Source organism: Danio rerio, chromosome 5 (genome assembly GCF_052040795.2).
Source record: "Danio rerio strain M-AB ecotype USA chromosome 5, GRCz13ab, whole genome shotgun sequence".
NCBI lineage: Eukaryota > Metazoa > Chordata > Actinopteri > Cypriniformes > Danionidae > Danio > Danio rerio.
In genome coordinates, this window is record NC_141025.1 from 37693208 (window position 1) to 37716590 (window position 23383).

At 36.2% G+C, this 23383-nt stretch overlaps 2 protein-coding genes and 1 non-coding gene across 12 annotated transcripts in view; 2 read left to right on the forward strand and 1 right to left on the reverse strand.

The window, feature by feature from the left end:
• Positions 1-5189, forward strand: part of eda (ectodysplasin A) — a 65936-nt gene extending 60747 nt beyond the window's left edge. Inside the window, exons 7-9 of one of the 9 annotated variants that reach the window (XR_015490637.1) lie at positions 848-978; positions 1114-2105; positions 4251-5189. Coding sequence is in view for 4 of the 9 variants with exons in the window: in NM_001115065.1 (NP_001108537.1) it covers positions 848-978; positions 1114-1374 (392 nt within the window). In the remaining 5 variants the exon portion in view is untranslated. 9 annotated transcript variants of the gene reach the window in all.
• Positions 5190-14570: 9381 nt separating this feature from the next.
• On the reverse strand, positions 14571-14642 carry trnap-agg (transfer RNA proline (anticodon AGG)). Its single transcript has one exon. It is a non-coding gene; the product is annotated as a tRNA-Pro (tRNA).
• Positions 14643-15585: 943 nt separating this feature from the next.
• On the forward strand, positions 15586-22108 carry wnt11f2 (wnt 11, family member 2). Of its 2 annotated transcripts, none has more exons than XR_015490597.1 (5): positions 15586-15760; positions 16345-16580; positions 17838-18115; positions 18437-20334; positions 20403-22108. XR_015490597.1 is itself a non-coding variant. In NM_001144804.1 (5 exon segments), coding segments are annotated over 5 exon segments (1062 nt in total). In that variant the 5' UTR covers positions 15608-15680; the 3' UTR covers positions 21115-22108.
• The last annotated feature ends 1275 nt before the right edge of the window (positions 22109-23383 follow it).

A 23383-nucleotide genomic window follows, 5' to 3' on the forward strand; every position in this document is an offset into this window, starting at 1 on the left:
AAAGTCTTGAATTCACTGAAATATTGTGTTGGTCCTGAATCATTTTAAACAGGTCTTAATTTTCCTCTGTCCACGTAAAGTCACCTAATCGGGCCAACACACATCCAGTCACCACCAATCCATCTCAATAAAACCTTTAACAAACATTTATTTATTAACTCTATATCCCAATATGGTTTAATTATCATCCTTACAATGACATTTGTTTATAATGTTTTTAATGTTTTAACTGGGCCAGAAAAAAATGTAAATCTGAAATTTCATTCCCAATGTTCTTAAAAAGGTCTTAAAGTCTTAGATTTGACTTGATGAAACCTGCAGAAACCCTGTATTAAGCTTTTGTGTGATTGAACCAAGTTCACATATTAAATTTGAAAAAATAAACACTAATAACGTTTTTTTAGAACTTTCTGCTCACATAAAAATTACAAACAGAAATTTGTGTCAGTTTCCACTGATAATTGATCGTTTATTCCATTCATAATAACATCAGATGTTTTTTAAATACCAAATCTGCATATTAAATTATTCAGATTCTGTCACTCTAATGACTGAAGTAATGATGCTTTGAATCACAAGGATACACTTTGAAATACTTTAGCATAAAGATGTTTAATATATGAAAAATATTTTAATAATAGTGTAAATAGTGTAATACTGTATTATAATAAGAGTGTAAAAGGCATTTTTCTTTTTTTAAAGTTTATTGATCATTGAAAATTAGAATTTTTTATGAAAATGTCAGTTTATATTAAAAAGCTCTCAACAGTTGAGCCCTGGTGTGTGTGTGTGTGTGTCGCTACAGTCACAACAGATGATTGAGTATTTACTGGTGTCTGTCTGTGAGATTTGTCAGAAGGTGTGCTGAAGAATTGGAGGATGATCTCGATCCACCAGAGAGTGTTTAAAATGCACTCGCGCTCTGGAGAGCTGGAGGTCCTACTTGACGGAACATACTTTATATATAGTCAGGTAGAAGTGAGTACAGTCCCTGGACTCTACTGCTTATACACACACACACACACACACATACACATATACAGCATGCGTTTCACAAATATACCACAGCAACATTAAAAGCCCCAATGCGCTTTGTGTGTGTGTTTGCACCAGGTATATTACCTGAATTTCACCGACATTGCCAGTTACGAGGTGATGGTGGACAAAACTCCGTTCTTACGCTGCACCAGAAGCATCGAAACCGGCCAGCGCAAGTTCAACACCTGCTACACAGCCGGAGTGTGTTTGTTACGAGCTCGTCAGAGAATCTCCATTCGCATGGTATACGAGGACACCTCCATCTCCATGAGCAACCACACCACCTTCCTGGGCAGTATCCGGCTGGGGGACGCCCCGTCTGCAGGACACACCTGATACCAAACCTGAACACATGCACAGATCAGTACCCAAAACACCCTCTGTCAGCCCTTACACACCAAAGCAGACTTTAAAAAAAGTTCTAGAAAACTGGTTTATGTGACTAGATGAGCTGAGAGACTATGTGTGTGTGTGTGTGTGTCTCAAATAGACTCAAACACACAGACGCACACACGTGCGCATGGAAGAAGTGAAGCTGCAGTGTTTTCAGGGACTGGAACTGCAAACAGAAGTGTTTATTTTTCTTCCAGTGAGAAACTCTACTGTGTTTCTATGCAGCAGACACTCAATCTTTACATTCAACAGCACACGCATAGCGAACCTGTGTACCAGTCTATTCTAAATAAGCACTGATAATGGCATTGTATTTAAAGCAGAATATCTATGTTCAGTTATCTCTCATCTTTTACACACAGTCAAGGATGTACAGTACCTGTTTTTAAGTCACAGCGTTCGGGACAGGATAGTGATGTTCAGCTTGATTTGCTCGTTTGGATTGGTTCTTTTACGCTTTATCTCTGTGCAGATGTTCAGGCACTGAATTTGATGGTTCCTTCATAATGCTTTTTTTTAGTATCCCTCATCATTCTAAATATGAAATACCCTACATCTTCTGTAGGGGGCAGCAGTGCTCCTCAATAGTAGATAAAGGCAGCACTAAAACGGTTGGACTAGAAGTGTTTGGATTAGAATACTGTTTTGCAGTAATTAGCATGCGTATATATATAGTGCTCCGCATAATTGAGTACACCCCATTTTGAAAATGAATATTTATATCCATTTTTTAGTGAATCTAGGCTATGTATTTTGGTGCATTTACACTAAACAGATTTATTAAACAGATATATTTATTAGTATATTATATATTAAAAATAACATTTTAGTCACCAAACATATTTAGAAATTGAAAGATAATACAATTAAATTAAAGCAAAATATTGCAAAATAATTTGCAACCTACAAAATTTCAACTGAATAATTCAATTTTTTTGCTTCTCTTGATTTTTCCTCTTTTTTTAAATTTGTATTTACTATTTTTCTATAACAAATAAATTTGGCTGTACTAGTTTTTGGAGCGTTATTTAAGTCATATTGTTAGATAAGCTCCAGATTTGGCTTCAGTGCTGACTAATCTAATGTATATGCTCAAATATAATATTGTACAGCTTCCTATTAAAATATGGATATAAAAGAGAGTTTTGTGAGGGGTGTACTTATATATGCTGAGCACTGTACATATATAGGGTGTATATAACCCCTCTGTGAAGTTTTAATTCTTTTTCAAATAATACACAAGTGTTGTTTAACAAAGCAAGGATATTTTAACAGTATTTCCTTTTCTTCTGGAGAAAGCCTTCTTAAGTAAATAGTAAGTTTTCGCTGGGAGAAACTTCTAAAGTCAATATTATTAGCACGCTTTAAGAATTGTATTTAGATTGTTTCGATTAGCTACAAAACAAACCTCTTTTGTCCAGTGACTTGCCTACACTGTAAAACCCAACAGTCCACTTTATCAAATAAAATGAGTGCAGTTAACTCAAAATTGGCTGAAAGTTATTTCTTCTCGTATGAAAAGAGTTTTGAACTCAGTGTTGAAGGTAATGAGTTCATTAAACACCTCATTACTTCAACTTAAAGGGGGTAAATTCACAGTCCTCATATAGATTATTTTTAACTCAAATAATTTGTAGCAATCGGTTTCCTCAAACAGTTTGAGTTGCCTTAACTTATTGAGTTTTACAGCACTCAGTTGGTTTGAGTTCTCTTTACTCAAATAGATTAAGTTCACAGTACTCATTTGGATTTTTTTTTTTTAATTAAATGCACTGAAAAAAATTATTCAAAGATAATTGCTTGGATTTACTTAATTTTTTTACGTTAAGTGGTTGAAAACGATTTATTTAGGCTGAATTTAAACAAACTAATTAAGTTAAACCTTATTAAATTTAATTTGTTTGCTTAAATTGAACACAAATGAATTGTTTGCAATAGTTCTGCATGCAACACTTTTTTCAGTGTGGTTTGTTGCAATCCGTTTCCTCCAATGGTTCGAGTTACCTTCACTTTTTGGGTTTTACAGTGTAGTTAACCTAGTTTAGGGATCAGTATCTTGCAAAATAACTCTAAATTATGGTACTGTCATCATGGCAAAGACAAAAGAAATGAGTCATTAGAAAAGAGATATTTTAACTATTATGTTTAGAAATGTGTTGAAAAAGTATTTCTGTTAAACAGCAGTTGTAAAACATTTGGAAAAAAAGATTTATAGTTTCCCAGGAATGCTAATCATTTTGTCGTTAACTGTATACAGTGCACAGCATAAATGAGTTATTTTGATCCATTTCTCAGTGAGCAGACCATATATTTTGGTGCATTTAAACAAATCCACTTTATTCAACATCATCTTTGGGAATAGAAAGACATTTCATTTAAATATGTGCAGCAGTGAGCATAAACTAGTAACCTACAACCTTTTCAGAATCTTGCTTTAAAATGAAATGTTCCAACAAATTAATTTTAAAGGTCAAAAAATCTGTATACCCCAATGATTGTTAGGTGAAACCATGAAATAACATCATGATCTACCTAAAATATCAAGGAGGACTTACAAAACATTCGATTTTATTCAGTTTGTTGAATGTCGTAATCCTTTTTCTAACACCAAATTTAAATTTACAGTGTGCCCACACTCATGTTTATGAATATAAGTGTTTATTAAATAGGTATTCATATAAGTATTCATTAGCATTCATTAGGGTTTCAGTTTTAAATAAAATCCCATTTCAAAATAGTCCACTATAACTTCTGAGACATCTTACTGAGCTGAAATGTGTAGTGTTCAGGATATACTGCACAGTAAACAGCAGGTACAGTGCTCAGCATATACAAGTACACCTCTCAAAAATCTTTCTTTTAAATTCATATTTTAATAGGAAGCTATACAATATTATATTTGTGCATATACAGTAGCCAGAATGTATATGTTGGGGAAAAATATTAAATATTTGTCAAAAATAAAGTAAAAATCAAGAAAAAAGGAAATATATAAAATGTAAAATTTTTGTAGTTTATATTTATTCTGCCATATTTTATAATTGTATTCTCTTTCTATTTCTAAATATGTTTGGTGAATAAAATATTATTTTCATAGATAAATGTCTTTAATAAATCTGTTTTGCTCAAATGCACCAAAATAAATTTCCTATATTCACTGAGAAATGGATACAAATATTCATTTTCAAAATGGGGTGTCAGCACTGGATTCCGTTCTGAACATTTGCATCTATTTTCCTCCGATAGCCTTTCAGATTCTCCTTCACTGACAGTTCAGGATCCTGGATCTCAGAGAAAGACTGAATTATACCAGTGTAGTTGAGTTAATAGGAATCAGATCCCAGATCCTCACAGTGAGAACAAACTGCTTTATTGTGTGTTCAAAGGTCTCGGAATAAAAGGAGCCATGGGAATTATCGGGAACTTTCTGAAGAGAGTTGCTAATCTGCCCTCAGGTTTCCTCAGCGTCTTCCACATGGAAAAAAACTAAACTGCAGACTCTGAATGTGTTCTCATACTCTATTTCTTCCCTTCAATAACACATCCAATCGACAGATTGTTTAAGTTTTCAGTTCCGGTGTTTGTGTTTTGTTTTTTAGATACGAGTGTTTTTGTAGGTAAGTGACTGTATACTGTATGTAGTCCTGTTTTACTGAAGATAATGTATATTTGTAAACTACACAGGGACTGTATATATGTACATAAGATATTTTGCTCCTTTTTGTAAATTTTTATGTCCTATTAAATTGTTTTTGAAAGCTTGGTTTTATTTAAAGCCTGCTTTAATTGTACACGGTGAAAGAGAATGAGTGTACGGCAAGCTGTTTTGACATTTAACCCGTACTAGTATCTATTTCCATGTTACTTGTACAGTAGTCCCTCATTATTTGTGGGAGTTATTTCACATTCTAAAAATAACCCACGATAGGTGAAATCTGTGTGGTCAGCTTTATGTTTTACATATATTATAGATCAGGGGTTCCCAAACTTTTTCATTCCAAGACCCACCTTGGCAAGTAATTCAATCTCAAGACCCAGCATAATATTTTAATATTGAAAAATGGGTAAAAAATGTATCCATTCAAAGCAGTCAAAAATATATGGTGTTTGGCTTTTTGGATTATGTGATTCGATATGCACTAAATGAGGCTCGAAGTGCTTTTGGGATGCTGGCTGTAACTGTGATCATTTTTTGTTGACGAAGATACTCTTCTTTTTTTAGAAGAGAATATGATCAACCTTTGTTGACATATTCAGAATGTTTTGTTTCAGGTGTCGTTTCAGTTTTAAGGGTTTCATGCTAGCACTTGCAAGCTTTTCTAAGCATACAAGACAATGCAGGACTTCCTCACCCTCTGGACCTCTGCCGGCATTAAAACTGGGATTGAGGTAGAACTGATCATATTTTCTTTGTGGCTCCTTTTTAGATTTGGCTTGATCTGAAGATATATCAGAAGTCTGCGACGCCTTTAGTTTTAAAAACTTTTTAATTTTACCAAACACTTCACGGCTGCAGTCATGAGTGCTGCACGCTCTTGACGTAGACACGTAACAGTTCAACACAAATGAATCTGACTCAGTCATTCAATGAATACTGATTCAGATTGTTTCAGCTCATGTGTTTCAACCTAAATGATTCATTTGAAAAACAGAATCGTCTCTAAAGAGTCGTTTGCTCATTATCGTACTGGTTTTGATTCACCGCAATGTAAATAGCTGCAGCTAAGTGACGTTTCGCGACCCACCTTTCCTCACTGTATGACCCAATAGTGAGTGACGACCCACAGTTTGAAAACCCCTGCTATGGATGTTTAAGGCTGTAAAACCCATCACTAAAAACTTGATACACTTTCCTCAGACATACATTAACATTTTCACACCTTTCTCTCTTGTTTAAACACTCTTAAACTTTAAACCTTCCTAGAAAAATAACTCCACTATTATAGAATGAAACCAAAGATCAAAACTATTTCATCTTTATTTATTTCATAATGGCTCCTTCCATTTCATAACTTCTTCCTTCCTTTAACCTCCAGAAGTTAAAAATGTTTGTTCAATGGTTAGTATCATCCTCTGTATTTCGGGTGCTACCATGGGTGCCTTTGACGGTACAGAACGTTTCACGAACATTTTGGGGAGAAAACTTGCAAACATACAGTACAGCACTTCAGAGTCACACTGCTATGGAAGATTTATGTCAATTTGGCAAGCTGAACACATTCTGTACTGCACAGGAGACACGGCAGTGAGGAGATTGATTAACAATGGTCTACAGCCAATCAGGACGCAGAACACAATGCGCTAATCAGGATACAGAACACAATGCGCTGTAAAAAAAAATGTCAAATTGCACGAAAATATCAGCGAAACTGCAAGGCCACAAAAAAGTGAACCACGTTATAGCGAGAGACCACTGTACTATGTCAATACTAGTATCTTTTCCATTAAGTATTAGTACTTACTCATTAGATACTAGTGCCTATTATTTAGTGCTTTTTTTTTTTAAATATAGTGCTTACTCATTAGACACTAGTATTTCTCATTAGATACTAGTACTCATTTAATACCTGTTAAAATAAGAACTGGCATCTAATGAATAAGTACTAGTAATACATGGGTACTAGTATCTATTTAATAGGTAATGAATGAGTACTAGTATTTAATAAATAAATAAATAGTGTATAATGAATAAGCACTAGTATATTTAAAAAACAAACGCACTAGTATCTAAATAATAGGCACTAGTACTTAATGGAAAAGATACTAGCATCTAAAAAATAAGTACTGATAGCATAAAAATAGATACTACTATGGGTTATTAATTAGATGTAAAAACGGCTTGCCATAACGAGTGACCCGAACTGCAGTTTTGGCCTAGTTGGTGTGCAGTGCCCTCTAGTGTCTATTCGCAGGTGTTTAATTAAAGGGACAGTCAAAAATGAAAAGGTCTTCAACAGTTACTTGCACTCAAATGGTTCTAAACTTTATTTGTTTATTCATTTTCCTCTGGCGTAGTTCCTTTATTCATTAAGGGTTGCCGCAGTGGAAGGAACCACCAACTTATCCAGCATATGTTTTACACAGCGGATGCCCTTCCATGCTGCCACCCAGCATTGGGAAACACCCATACTCTCTCACATGCACACACATACACTACAGCCAATTTAGTTTATGCAATTGACCTATAGCGCATGTTGTGGGGGAAAACCAGAGCAGTCGGATGAAGACAAACGCCAACACTGGAAGAACATGCAAACTCCACACAGAAATGCCAACTGACCCAGTCTGGGCTCGAACCAGTAACTTTCTTGCTGTGAGGCGATCATGCTACCCACTGCGCCACCGTGATGCCGGTTTTAAACTTTTATGATTTTTTCTCATCTGAAGAGATTTGTAAAACCAGCATCGATTGACATCCATATAAATATGACAAAGTCATATATGATGTTGGTGACGCTGGGGAACAGTGGGTAGCACGTTCACCTCGCAGCAAGAAGGTCGATGGTTCGAGCCTTGGCTGGGTCGGTTGCCATTTCTGTGTGGAGTTTGCAAGTTCTCATCGTGTTTGCGTGGGTTTCCTCCAGGTGTTCTGGTTTCCCCCAAAATCCAAAGACATGCGCTAAAGGTGAATCGGGTATGCTAAAATTGACTGTGTGTGTGTGTGTGTGTGTGTGTGTGGATGTTTCCTAGTGATGGGTTGCGGCAAGAAGAGCATCCGCTGCATAAAACAAAATGCTGGATATGTTGGCGGTTCATTCCGCTGTGGCGACCATAGATTAATAAAGGGACTAAGCCAAAAATAAAATGAATGAATATGATGTTAATGGCTTTAACATTCCAACATTCTTCAAAATATCTTCTTTTGTGTTCAACAGATAAAAGAAAACAAACCAGGTTTGGAACAAGTGGAGGATGAGTAAATGATGACAGATTTTTATTTTTTTATATATTTTATTTTTTTGGGGTGAACTATTCCATTGTATCTGCTCTTATCAAGTGCAGTGATGGTTGTGGCCTGATTTAGTTCAAGACTCAAGTAGGTGATTATTAAAATGAGTTCATAACTGCTAAAAATCTACATAGTATAACTGTGTGCAGTAGGTTAGAGGGAAACTTAAACATACAAAATTCATGTTAATATTTACTTGTTTTGTTGTAGGCATCATGGTATTTGTGGTTAAACTGTTCATAAATAGCAAGCAATATGAAAAAAACGACTGCTAGACTTTTGCTTTTATAAATCCATGATTCATTTTCATAAGCTCACTTTACAAGTTCCCACCAACTTCATTCATTAATCATCTCTTGAGGCCTTAAATAATTTACATTTTAAATATGTTTTATCTGTGTTGTTAAATGAAATATATAGATTTGTTTTATATTTTAGGGTGAAGAAAATACATTTCCGAACTTACAGAGCAAGGAAATTTTCACAGCATGCCTGATAATATTTTTTCTTCTGGAGAAAGTCTTGTTTGTTTTATTTAGACAAGAATAAAAGCAGATTTAATTTTTTATTAACCATTTTAGGGCAATATTATTAGCCCATTTAAGCTATTTTTTCAGTGGTCTACAGAACAAACTATTATGATTAGAAATGTGTTGAAGAAAACTTCTCTCTGTTAAAAACAAATTGGGGAAAAAAATAACCAGGGAGGAAAATAATTCAGGAGGGCTAATAATTCTGACTTTAACTGTACATACATACATACATACATATAGTATTCGGAAAAAAATACTTAAGAAAGTAATGCATTACAATATTGAGTTACTCCCCAAAAAAGTAACTAGTTACGTTATTTAGTTACTTTTTTATGGTAAGTAGTAATGCGTTGCGTTAATTTTGAGTTACTTTTACTTGATCTCTTTTAGAACTTGCAGGGGGATTTTTTTTTCTTTCTTCTTTAAACAGAGGAGCTTTACTGTATAACCTTTATTTACCTTAAAAAAAAATACGTTAAAAAAAGAATGTTTGATAACTTTCTGACCCCAGAGCTCAACATGCAGTAAATACAGGTTAATGAAAGTTTAAAGCAATGCGTTTGCTACTTTTGTACATTTTGTCTCTTAATAAGTAAAATCTCCGTCCTTTCAGAAAATCCTCTTTTTCTTTTCTTCCATGTGTTCAAAATAATGAGAAATTTCCATGGCTGAAATGTAAGGCTCTGCTGTCTCCATTTCTGTTCAGATTCAATGTGACTGAATATTTTAATTCAGCAATTTATTTTAAAAGTGAATTAACTAAAATAAAAGTAACTCAAATATTATTACTTAATTTTTTAAGTGGTGTTGCTTCACTTGTTACTAGAAAAGTAATATCATTACGAAACCCGCATTACATGTAATGCGTTAAACCACCAACATTGTATATACAGTTGAAGTCAGAATTTTTAGCCCCTCTTTGTTTTTTTTTCTTTTTTAAATATTTCCTAAATGATGATTAACAGAGCAAAGAAATTTTCACAATATGTCTGATAATATTTTTTCTTCTGGAGAAAGTCTTGTTTTATTTCGGCTAGAATAAAAGCTGATTTAATCACAAAAAAAAAACATTTTAGGGACAAAATTATTAGCACCTTTAAGCTATTTTTAACTAACCTGCCCAGTTAACCTAAATAACCTAGTTAAGCCTTTAAATGTCACTTTAAGCAGTATAGAAGTGTCTTGAAAAATATCTAGTCAAATATAAATAACTTTGTCAAAAATAAAATAAATCAGTTATTAGAAATGAGTTATTAAAACTGTTATTTTTAGAAATGTCCTGAAAAAAAATCTGCTCTCCATTAAACAGAAATTGGGGGAAAAATTAAACAGGGGGGCTAATAATTCTGACTTCAACTATATATAAAAACATTTTTTTTTAAATGGTCAAAAATTGTATTTATAGAAAATATATTGATGTAAAAATGTTTTAATATTAATATTTTTGCTATTTTTTATGTTTTGAAATGTATTTAAAAATATATGAATATGTGTTTTTTTTACCATATAGGATCAGATGCAGACTTTTAATGAGTATTGTGATTTCAGTAGCTGCCCTAATCACTGTGTTTGATCATCAGATCAATGTCAATTCTTGTTTATTAAGACTCAGTTTCACTAAACATATCAGCTGATTGCTCTTGCACAGTGTAGAAAACTAAAATGTCCAATGTGTATTCAGTGTTGAGTGGTCTGCAGGGTGACGTAATGGTTAATAACACCTTACAATGTCATTCTTTCACAAACATGAAGGTTTCGCCACCTCTGTTTCCACATTCCTGTCTTACAGTCTGCATTGCACGCACACAAATGCAAAACACAGGATACACACTTGGTGCTAAGCTTTTGTCTAAAATCTCAGAACAATTAAGTCAAAGAGCATGAAACAGAAAGCAAAGGGCTCGTCCTCAAAGGCCCCTGGTGACTTCAAACAGGTAAACTCAACGGTTTCACCCTACATCTCACACCTCGCTCTGCGGCTGCTCTCTCATTGCTCAGAACAAAAGATGGGAAATAGGTTTTTTTTTGTGTGTATTGATTTTGACCACTGATCTATACGCAGAATAAGGCGGGGGTGGAGGTCTCACTGACATAGAAGAAACTTTTTGGCTTCCCCAAAGAACATTTTAGAGAAAAGTTCTTTTAAGGTTCTACCTTTTTAATCAAAAAAAAAACATTTTAATAGTGTGTAGAAATACATGTATCAATGTCAATTAATAAACTTGATTTTTTAAGCTTGTAAATGCATGGTAGGTTACTAACCAATGTTACTGATTACAAATTACAGGTTGAAAACTGCAGTCTAAAATCCGGACTATACTTTTAGATTGCTTTTGACCAAACTGGTTGATATTCTATAGTACTTTGTCCCTAAATTCTTAAATAACAAATTAATGTATAAGACAATTTTGTCAAAACATTATTCATAGGTAAACTGTGTGACAACCAGTGGTGCAAAAACAAATTACAAATACTCAAATGACTGTAATTGAGTAGTTTTTCCTAAGGAATTGTAATTTACTAAGTAGTTTTAAAATGTGTATTTTTACTTTCCCTTGAGTACATTTTTAGTGCTGTACCAGAACTTTTACTCCACTACTAACCTTCCACCTGCAGTCACTACTTTATTTTTGTCTATGGGGATTAGAAAAATCAGTCCTGTGTTTCCTGCCTAATCAAATCACGCATAGAAGATAAATCACATTATAATGAACAACCTCAAGACATGGGCGATTTATAAATGCAGTAAGCTGTTTGAAAGCAATAAAAGTGTCCAAGAAGATGTCCAAAATCTTTACACGCACTGATCCAGAGACTGTTCAGATGCATGTCACTGATGAGAAGAAGATGGATGTTTATTGTATGTTGAGCGAAATGGTCTTAAACACCCAGCAGGCACAAGACGTCAACATGACATCAGATTGACGTTGTACCCCAATGTCGTGGGGACATCGGGTTGACATCAAAACCCAACATCAGGCATCAAAATAACCCAACATCAAAATAATGTACATTGACTAGCCTTTTTGGTCACCTGACCTCCTAAATCTAACCTAATTAACGTCTTATGACGTTGTGTGCTTGCTGGGCTATAACTAAATGAAGTACAGAATGTTACGTTCACACACATCCACAAATTACATGTAAAGGCATCAGCTTTTTACAGCGTGATACTCACTACTCACTACACTTGAGTACTGTAGAAACTTTTTACTCATACTTTGAGTAATCATTACAACAGATACTTTTACTGTACTTGCACCACATTTTTAGGGAAGTAATGGCGCTTGAGTTGATTTTTCAGTACTCTTTCCACCACTGTGTGACAATAGAATATATTTTTAGTCAAAAGAATAAAAGAGAATCAAAAATGAGGCTTAATTCATTGAATTCAATTTAATCTGATTGCATTTTAAAAAGTAGTGTAACTACATGGAACAGGAATACTTTCTTCAAATCATACTGTTGTATCTGTAATGTGAACTTAGAGAGCATTACTTGCACTGACTTGTCAGCTTCCATGTTTGCGAAGTAAATAAATAATCAGTGGTGGAAAGAGTACTGACAAATTGTCCTCAATTAAAAGTACCATTACTTGCCTAAAAATGTAGTGCGAGTAGAGTAAAAGTATTTGTTGTAAAGATTACACAGAGTAAAAAGTAGCCCTTCCAAAGTACTCAAGAGTAGTGAGCAGTGAGTGCATGTGTGTGTGTAAACGTAACATTCTGTAGTGCATTTAGTGATTGTTTAAGGTCATTTGTTGATTTCAGACAACATACAACAGACATCCTTCATCTTTTCATCATTGACATGTTGTTTAAACAGTCTCTGGGTCATTGCGTTGACGTGTAATGATTTTGTGTCTTGAGGTTGTTCTGTATGATGCGATTTGATTGGATGGCAATCACAGAACTAAATATTTTACTTCTAGTACTCTACTTCTTCTCTACTAGACAAACCCTATAGACGAGAAAAATAGTTTAGTAGTGACTGCAGGTTGAAGCAAAACAGTGGACTGAAAGTACTGATACAGCACTAAAAATGTACTGATGTGGTGAAAGTACTAGTGAACATTTTGAAAACTACTTAGAAAGTATTCTTGAGAAAAACTACTCAATAACAGTATTTTAATTATTTGTACTTTGTTACTTTACACCACATAAACGCATAAATAATCCAAGATTGTATTTGCCCCTCCAATAATTAAATTTCACACTCCATGACTTCAAAATTTCAACCAAAATAGGGCCAGCGGGCCAAAGTTGGTCCATGGTAACCTTTGATTTGGCCACCCCATCTGAAAAGAGAGGGAGAAGGATGGGGAGGTGGTTGGGGCGAATGTCTTTGACAGTAATCGTCATTCCGGATTAACATAAACTTTTCTTTCTTTGTTTTATTACTGAGGTACAAAATAACCAACTGAAATGAATCAGACTTTAAACATATAAATGGTGTCACTTGACAGATGCACTTGACATCTGCGAGCAAATTGAAGGCTACGTTCACACTGCAGGCAAATGTGACACGAATCAGATTTTTTCCCCCTCATGTGACTCAGCTGATGACAGTGTGAACAGCCCAAACCGCATGGAATCTGATCTTTTCAGGTCAGATCTAAAGTAAGCTTGATTCTGCATTATTGTCATCACTTAGTTTATGTTTTACTGTAAAAAAATAATCTTAAAATGTTAAAAATGTTACTGCATTATATGATTTAGAGCAACGTTTTCTAGTTATTTTTAAATATTACCAAAAGTATTATTAGAAAACTAGCCCAAATTTAATACGGATTAGTATTTATTCAGCCCACACCCCTCAAAGTTTGGGCACCCCTGATCTCAACTATATATAGAGCTGGGATTGTAGAGTCACTGAGGTTCAACAAAGGGTCAAACGAAACGGAAAACATCCCTGTGGCCTTCAGCCTCTCTCACATAAACTGACCACAGAAAAGAACCACACGCGTGTTTGTGATTATATCACAAGCCTGTTTAGTTTATTATTCGATACGGCGAAGTCGCGTATTTTTACAGCACAAGGTGATAACAAAACCTGCTGATTACGCCTCTGAATACGGCAGGATTTGTTGATCGGATTAGGAGCCCGGGGGGCATTTGTGTTATTCTCACTCCATTAAGGAGAACTGGTTTGTTTGATCTTAATCCGGACTAATTCGTCCACAACATGCCAAACAATAAAATTCCAGTTGGCGGTTTCGGCCACTGATGGCCCATTGCTAGATCAATCAGCAGCCTCTTCTGGATGGAGGTTTGTCCTGACACATTTCTGCAGTTTGTATATGCGAGGACGAGCGGAATCAAAGAGACGCTTTTCTCGCCTTTGCGTGGAGTGTCCGAGCTGCGCGAGCTGCTCTCAGAGGTGAGGGATATGTTATTTCTGATTGTCTCGGTGATGATGAGTATGACCGTTCGAGAAGCTGTGAACATTCACACCTATGTGCTGATCAGACGAGAGTGATTAGCACTGGCAGGACTGTCTGTGCTCCGCCTTTCACGCGGGCTCCTCTGCACTCCGCCGCTGCTGCACGTTCAGCTCAGCGCAATAAACATCCAACTCAGATGACAGTGTTACTTAGTTTTATGCGTGTTAACTCCACCATAAACAACTATTGGCTCTCTTTATTGAATAAAAAATTTGGGCTCGTCCGGGATTTGAACCCGGGACCTCTCGCACCCTAAGCGAGAATCATACCCCTAGACCAACGAGCCGACATGTTGGTTTGCCGTCTTTTTTCACTTAAAATTATGACGTTAGCGTACAATGGTGATACATAAAATCATAATAAACAGCTGAAACAGAACTGAAATATGAGGTTTCGATTTACTTTATATTGTGTATTTTTTTATTATACTATATATATACTGTTTTTCTTTCTCACCACTCAGTAACCCAAAAAAGAAAACACGGTGAAGTGTTACAAGAGCTGTAAGGTTTATTTTTATTTTTTTAATGCTAATTCTCTGATGATTGACATGTGATGGTCTCAGCAGCAGCAGCTCCTGCACGTCAGCAGTGGCCTACCGCTGTTTAAGATGTTTGCGCTTGTAGGCTTGAGGAACGAGAAATCCGCCTTATCTGCTGGGAAAAGCCGAATCAAACAGATTTCAATGTAAATGAACGGGTTGCTGATCCCGTTTGGACAGAAATCTTCAAAAGATTTAAAGCCCAATTGTTTCCTCTGGGAAGGCGCACACCCTGAAAAGCTGAGCTTTCCAGATGATAATGGCTTTTCTTACACTTAACCTCGTCAAATCGGTTAAAACGTTGTTTACTCACCAGGCTAGGCAAAATAACAACAACCCATTAACTCCAACATGATAATTCATATATAACGTAAATGCATTGTTTGGGTGGTCGACTGACAAATGTGAGACATATCATATGTGTTTGATAACCAACACTTCACAGAGCCTTGATAATCTCTCATTTGCAGATTTGGCATATGTTGTTTGTTTAAGTGGCGTGACCGCACGATATGGCTCATTTTGTTCTTTTTCAGTATGTTTCCCCTGCCTAAATGAACTGTAGTAAATAGTTGCTAATCTTTCCGCGCGCTTGTTGAATCTGAATGTGGCCCCGCCCACCCGCGGAGGGGGCGGGTCGAGCCTCATAGCTGAACTATGAAAGAGAGAGAGAGACCCACAGTTACTCGGACACACACCAACCTGAGCATTCAGACAGTCCGTGGTGTATCTTGACCGTTGTGGAAAAACTTCACTGGAGTTTCTAAACAGCAAAAGAGCGACATGACAGAATACAGGAACTTTCTTCTGCTTTTCATCACGTCACTGAGCGTCATTTATCCATGCACAGGAATATCATGGCTGTAAGTATTAATTATTTGTTTATAAAACACTCTATATAAAATCCACAATGGCTTTAATACAAAAATGTATTATACCATGGTTGAGCTACACTAACCACAGGAAATCCGTATTTGTAATAATTCTGTGGTTAATTGTAATCACACGGTTACTTCACCTGTGGGACCTATACTTACTAAATAAAACGAAAATAAACGTTTATTTTCATAAGTGATATAGGCCCATGAGATGGATTACCTGGGTTTGTGTTATTTGATAGCCTGTTTTATATTCCAGCATAGGCTGTGTGTAAAACTCTGACTGCGCTAAATGATTCGAGAACCGAATCAAATACTTTAAGCGAGTTTATATGAACCACCTCATTTAAATCTACTGTACAGTTGACGAATTTGAGCCTGTGGTTTCTCTCAAAGTATTCCTCTTTTTGTATTCAGCATTACAACAAATGATAAGATGTCATTGTTTTGTTGAACTCGCTAGTAATCTGGTCAATTACCTTGTTGAAAACACGTCGAGAGATAGCGCAATCCAATAAAGCCAGACGAGATAAATCGATATGTCTCATTGAGCTTGTTTGTATTTGCAGTGGTTTGACGATAAACGGGAGCTCGGTGGGCTGGAATCAGACGCACCACTGTAAACTTCTGGACGGGCTCGTTCCCGATCAGCAGCAGCTCTGCAAGCGCAACCTCGAGCTCATGCACAGCATTGTACGCGCGGCCAGACTCACCAAGAGCGCGTGCACGAGCTCCTTCAGTGATATGCGCTGGAACTGCTCGTCCATCGAGAGCGCGCCACACTTCACCCCTGACCTGGCAAAAGGTAAACTTACTTTTAATTTGCCATTGCACACTTTCTCAGTTAGACAGAATAAGCATGTTTGTCTTGTGTTTATCTATGTATACAAACGATCACATTTTAACCAATAAAGGGATAGTAGATACAGAAAAAGAAAATGCTCTCATCATGTTCTGGCCCTCCATTGTTCTGCACATATTTGAGTTTTTTTAAAGAATAGAAAAAAGATGTTTTTGGGGAAAAGTGGTAGAGCCTTGCATTTAAGCCCGATGGGGCCCAACTTTTTAATGCCCCCAAGGCCAAGCTTCAGGTCAATTTTCACGTCATAGCAAGCATGCATATCAGGCTTCAGACCTGCTTTAGAAAAAACTTCACAAAAATTTTCCAAAAAAAACAATGAGATTCAATGTGTGCAGCCTGAAACCACCTTTGATGCCTTGTGCATAGAGATTTCCAGCCACGTGCAATAGAGAACAAGAGAGAATTTGCCAATGGCGAACTTAAAACTGTGAAAAAACGCAAGAGGAAAGGCAAACCGCTGGTCAACTTTAGATGATGAACCAACTGGTTATGCACAACTTGTAAATTGACTAAACTTACTGTGGACCACACACTGATTGGATATCGATGACAATTAAAAACTAAAACTTACATTTAAAAAAACAAACAAAAAAAAAACTCCAAACATTTCCCGAAATCATGCTGATTAAAAAAATTAAACGAAAAGACATCAAGTTTCTATTAAATACAAATCTGGTCTATTTTAGTGGCTGTTACTGTATAAACTGTTTGGCGAGAAAAGAGGCGGGCTTTGAGTCGGACTCGGGCCAAAATTTTTGATAAGCATTTAGACAAGGGCTGGGCTAGGGCTTAGATTTAAGGCCTGTGCACGGCTCCAAAAAGTAGAAACTGCTAGCCATTGACTTCCATAGTATTTTTCTACTTTGAATTTCAATAGTTAACAACTGATTTCCAACATTTTTCAAAATATCTTCTTTTGTGTTTAATGGAAAAGCAAAATGCATTTTAGTATAATTTTAGTATTTGGGTGATTCCATTAGGACAGATGTGAACAAACAAATAAAAAGGAAAAATACCAGCAGAGTCCAACAGTATTGGGTTTTATTGTTATCATTATAACAATAAAAAAAGTACAAAACCATTAGAACGTTTGTGATGGTTTCCAATAGTTTTTTTTCAGCAAGGGAGTATCATCTGTTTGTGTTCAGCTTTTAGATGAATGATAGAAACTGATGATCTAACAGTGTGGTCTCTGTGCAGGGACCCGTGAGGCAGCGTTTGTGTTTTCTCTGGCTGCTGCGGTGGTCAGTCATGCCATAGCTCGTGCCTGTGCATCTGGAGACCTGCCCAGCTGTTCCTGTGCTGCAATGCCGTCAGAGCAGGCGGCTCCTGATTTCCGCTGGGGTGGATGTGGAGATAACCTTCGCTACGGCCTACAGATGGGCTCCGCTTTCTCAGATGCACCAATAAGGAACCGGCGCTCGGGCCCACAGGCCTTTAGACTCATGCAGCTTCACAACAATGCTGTTGGCAGACAGGTAAAGCCTCAACCACATGCTGGATTTCCACAGAAGACTGGCATCATTCACTGTAGACATAGCAGGGTTCCATTCAATTCATTCAGGTTGTCTCAACACAAATCTATTAGGTGACTTAACAATCTGAGTAGATTGAACATAAAACAATCGTTGTCCCAAACATAAAACAAGTTGTCCCAAAAAATCTTAAGAGTTGTGTTGATTAAGCTCATTTTACATAAGTAGCATGAACAGGTCACAGTAAATTAATAATGAAAATAGTAATTATTTTTTTGAGTGTTTCGATCAGTATCATGAATCTGTGTGTTCGTGTTTGTAAAGGTGCTTATGGACTCTCTAGAGATGAAGTGCAAATGTCATGGCGTTTCTGGCTCATGCTCTGTAAAGACCTGTTGGAAGGGTCTTCAAGACATCAGTACCATCTCCGCCGACCTCAAGTCTAAATACCTGTCGGCCACCAAGGTGATTCCGCGTCAGATTGGCACCCGCCGGCAGCTTGTGCCCCGAGAGATGGAGGTGAGGCCGGTTGGAGAGAATGAACTAGTCTACCTGGTCAGCTCACCGGATTACTGCACACAGAACGCCAAACAGGGGTCACTGGGGACCACAGACAGGTGAGATTGACACGCATCATCAATCAAGATTATTGATCACTGATGAGTTGAGAGGGAGCTATCAGTCTGTAATGAATGAGGGATTATCACTGATCCCACAGACGGGACAGAGCACAGAGTGAAAAGAGGCACATGAATGGAGTGGGTTAAACATTGTCAAGGCGCACAGGCATGAATACTGATTCTTGAACACAAATGGCCTCAAATTTTGTTGTTTGACTTTTTGGCCAGTGTTAACGTACACCATCAGGGTCTTACAACAGGGTGTTCGTGGGGTCTTAAAAAGAATTAAAAGTTGATAAATCAATTATGAGAAAATGATTTCCCTTAAAAGGTATTAAGAAGTCTTGGTTGTGTTTTTTTTCGAGGTCTTAAATTTTGTTCGAGCGTTTCCAAAGTGTTTGATTCCAAAAAAGCATAAATACATTTATTTTCCTTTTAATATTAACAAGGGCATGCTCGGTCCGCAACCTGGCAGGAGCATATCTGGCCGAGCTTCTCCGTCCGGGTGATGTCACTTAATTTGTAACAAACGCCGGAAGGTGATGTGACGCTCTCCACATGTAGCAAAACCATAGAGCGAAAAAGACGGCAACTGTTTAGGTTAAAGGTTTGATACTGATTATAACTTGGCGATGATGTCTTAAAATATTCTGGGAAGGTCTTTCAAAAGTATAATAAGGTATTGAAATTGCTGCATATACCCTGTACAAAGTCATAAATTCAGTTATAATAAATTAAAGGACATAAAATGAATTGTCTTTTTTATTGACAGGTCTTAATAAGCTGGAGTTAAAATACAGCTTACTGTGATTGTTAAACTTCCAAGGTAGTTTAAAGGCTGTAATGTAAGCAACGTAAGGAATGGAGTATAATTTCATAAAACATTTTTGGTTTTGTTCAAATTTGTATTTAATCTGGGTTTAGTAGACTTCTTTAAACATTTAATATAAAGACGTAGAGAAAAAATTAAATACCACAAAAAAATTAAAATAAATGGTAACCCTTTAGTTTAAGTATGAATTCCCACTAATAACTACTGGCTTACTACCTGAATATTATTCAGACATTGGCTGTTTATTAGTATTTTTAAAGTAAGATCTTAATCTACATCCTATACCTAAACCTAACTACTACCTTACCAACTATTAATTTGCAGAAAATTAATAGTTTCTTCAGCTAAAAGTCTCCCTAAAAACACAATGAAACGCAATCCAAAATTCACGTAAACACCTGTAATAAACACATTTTCCTTGGCTTAGTCTCTCTCTTTCAGAGGTTGCCACATTGGAATGAACCACCTATTTATTCATTCATGCATTCATTTTCCTTTGGCTTAGCCTTTGACTTTCACAGTATTTTTTCTACTAATTCATTTTCTTTTCAGCTTAGTCCCTTTATTAATCAGGGGTCACCATAGGGGAATGAACCACCAACTTATTTAGCATTTGTTTTACAATGCGGATGCCCTTCCAGCTGCAACCCAGTACTGCGAAACAACCATACACACTCATTCACACACATACACTACAGCCAATTTAGTCAATTCACCTTTTGCCCGTCTTTAGAGTGTGGGGGATACTAGAGCACCAGGGGGAAACCCATGTGAACACGGGGAGAACATGCAAACTCCACACAGAAATGCCAAATGACCCAGCCGAGGTTAGAACCAGCAACTTTCTTGCTGTGAGGCGACAGTGCTAACCACTGAGCCACCATGTCGTCTAAAACGCCTATTTATTTTTTATCTAAGGATTTTTTACAAATATTACAGGTATTCCTCTACTTCGGTTAAACATTATTAATTTAATTTGTGTAAAAGCCACCTGAACCAGAAGTTGCTGAGACTTTTATTTCAGTATGTTGATGTACTTTCAAGTGAAACAGAATATTGAGTAGGGGACGAGGCTTTCTTTTTTCACATCATTCTCTTATGATTAACTAACAGTGAGAGGGGCGTTGTTAGGAATATTGTGGCTGAAGCCATCAATTGTCAACAGAAAAGGAACGCCACTCCACAACATGAGGGCTAATGTTCAGAATTTGATTAAAGATTACCAACGTAGGCAACGTTTTTTTATGTGGATTAACTAATTTAATGGATGAGTTGTTAATGTGTGCAAGCAGAATAAACATTGTAAATTTGATTTCACGCAGACTTTCAATGCCATGATTACATGTAAATAATTGTCTATCGCTCTTATCTGCAGGCAGTGTAACAAGACGGCGAGCGGCAGTGAGAGCTGTGGGCTGATGTGTTGTGGACGGGGTTATAATGCCTACACAGAGGTGCTGGTGGAGCGCTGCCAGTGTAAATACCACTGGTGCTGTTACGTGTCCTGCAAAACCTGCAAGCGCACCGTCGAGAGATACGTCTGCAAGTGACAGACCGTCTTCACCAATAGACCTTGTGTGACCCTTTTTTTTTAGAGCCATAAGTGAGTGGATAATCCTTTCCCAGGCAGGAAAGTGGAGAAAGAAGAGCCGGAGTTGAGGAATATGGGATGGTGAAAGAGTTAATGAATGGCTGTAGACAAAGAACCCTGCAGTGAGACCCTTCAGGCTCCCCACCGAAAACCAGAGATAAGTAGAGGCAAAACTCATCAACTCCGGCACTGAGGGGAAGAGACTGGGGGAAGGGACTGTGCTGGGAAGACACTTACTTTACTGTGGTAAAACTTCACGCGTTGATGGCCTGCCCGGATCGGTTTTGTTTTGGTCAGATGAATTTCACGAGCTGGACGTGATGGACATCAGATTAGTTCGGTTGACGTCAGATGTTCTCTGCACTCAGTATTGATTTATGAAAGGTTGACGACACTATTTTTATAGTAAAGTAACATACAGCAATAGGACAAACGAGACTGCTTGGAAATTAACAACTTCTATTTGTGTGTTTGAGTAAAAAATAGTTTTGTTTTGCTAAATACTGATGATTTTGTAGTCATTCAGAGACTAAAATGATTATGATATTTTAGATTGTTTCAAATAACAAAAAAAAATGCCATGTGTATGTTAATTCTTCCAATATTTTAATTTCAGATAAGTCATTACAGTGGAATACCCTGGATTTGTAGACACTTTTGTTATTCTGACCAGTTGTCATTTTGAGAGAATAAAAGACACTGTAAATGACCATATTTAATTTCTCAAATTACAGAATAATTATGATATTAACTTTTTACTCAAGCACATAATTAGAAAAAAACTGTTTGAAAAACATTTTTCCATAGCTATTTTTGTGGCGTCTATTAATATTTTCATTGCATTCATAAAAAGAAAAATGAAAGCCATGCATTTCAGCCTGAAAAAAAACTTGTACATTGTCTGTAAAAAATGAAAATTTGTATTTATTTTATTAAAATATTTAATGCAAAAAGACTTTTTTTGTTTATTTTTCAATCCTTTGCATCACGTTGCTCTTATTATGTGACTACATTTTTTCTTTAGGGCAGAAAAGATATTCTGAAACCAAGCCGCACCCATTGACCTCCATTGAATGCACAAAAAAGACAGTTCTCAAAATATCTTTTGTGTTCCACAGAAGAAAGAGACGGTTATTTTTGCATCAAATATCCCATGAAAATCTTTCTTCCGCTCTATCTAAGTGACTTGGAGAAGGTTTACATTGAAGAGAATCTCTCATCAGCATTTTATAACAGCTCTGCATCTGATGTGAGTGTTTTGTCTGATCTCTCATCAACATTCCTTCACATCAAAGACATTTTCAGGATATCAGCGCTATATAGAAAGATTGAAAAGTCAGATAGTAAGCATTCAACAGGAGAAATAGACAGAGGGCTAACCTGTTCCACAGTTCCTTTTGTCCTGCGCTTTGCCTGATTTTTATCTCACCATTGTCACACAAAGACAAAGACACACACACAGACTCTGGGCTCTTTGCAGGAACCGGGATGAGCCTCAGAGGGGGTTTAGCTTTGCTCAGTGGCTTATAGTAAATAGAATTTACATTATATGCAGCAAAGATACTTGCTGATTAAAAAAAAAAAACACTGGCATGCTAAATATTAGTAGTTATTTTCCATACACAAAATTTCAGACAAATGACATTTGCTGTTTTATCAAACTACTTGTATTAAAAAAGCTGAAACAACACATTGCTTATTTATTTATTTATTTATTTATTTATTATATTTAAACTTTTAAACAGGAACACATTAAAAGATAATCTGGCCTGTTTTCTCAGCAGGTTTCTGCTCTGCAGAACATAAAAACATACAGACACCCTAAACATATCATCTATAAACACATGAGAACAGTACAAACAATCACCAAACATACAGAATACAGAGTAACAGGCTACTGTCTCAGTGGCTACAGTGATAGTTGGACCATCAGATGATGAGCATTGGATTTTTTTTTTTTTTAAAGTCTCAGTGTTAGTATTGTTTATAGATGGTGTGGGATCTCATTCCAGGCTTTGGTGAATACATAAAGGAAGAGAAGAAATCATGAGATCTTAAGATTTTTTTATGTTCAATTTACTTAAATGTAAAAAAAAAACAAGAACTTATTTTTTGTTGTTGTTGTCCATGCACTGTAAAAAAAAAAAACTTAAATTAAATGTTAAAAAATCATATATAAAAGTTAGGTGGACATATTTTTGAGGTAAAGTTTGAGTTGAATTTCCTCA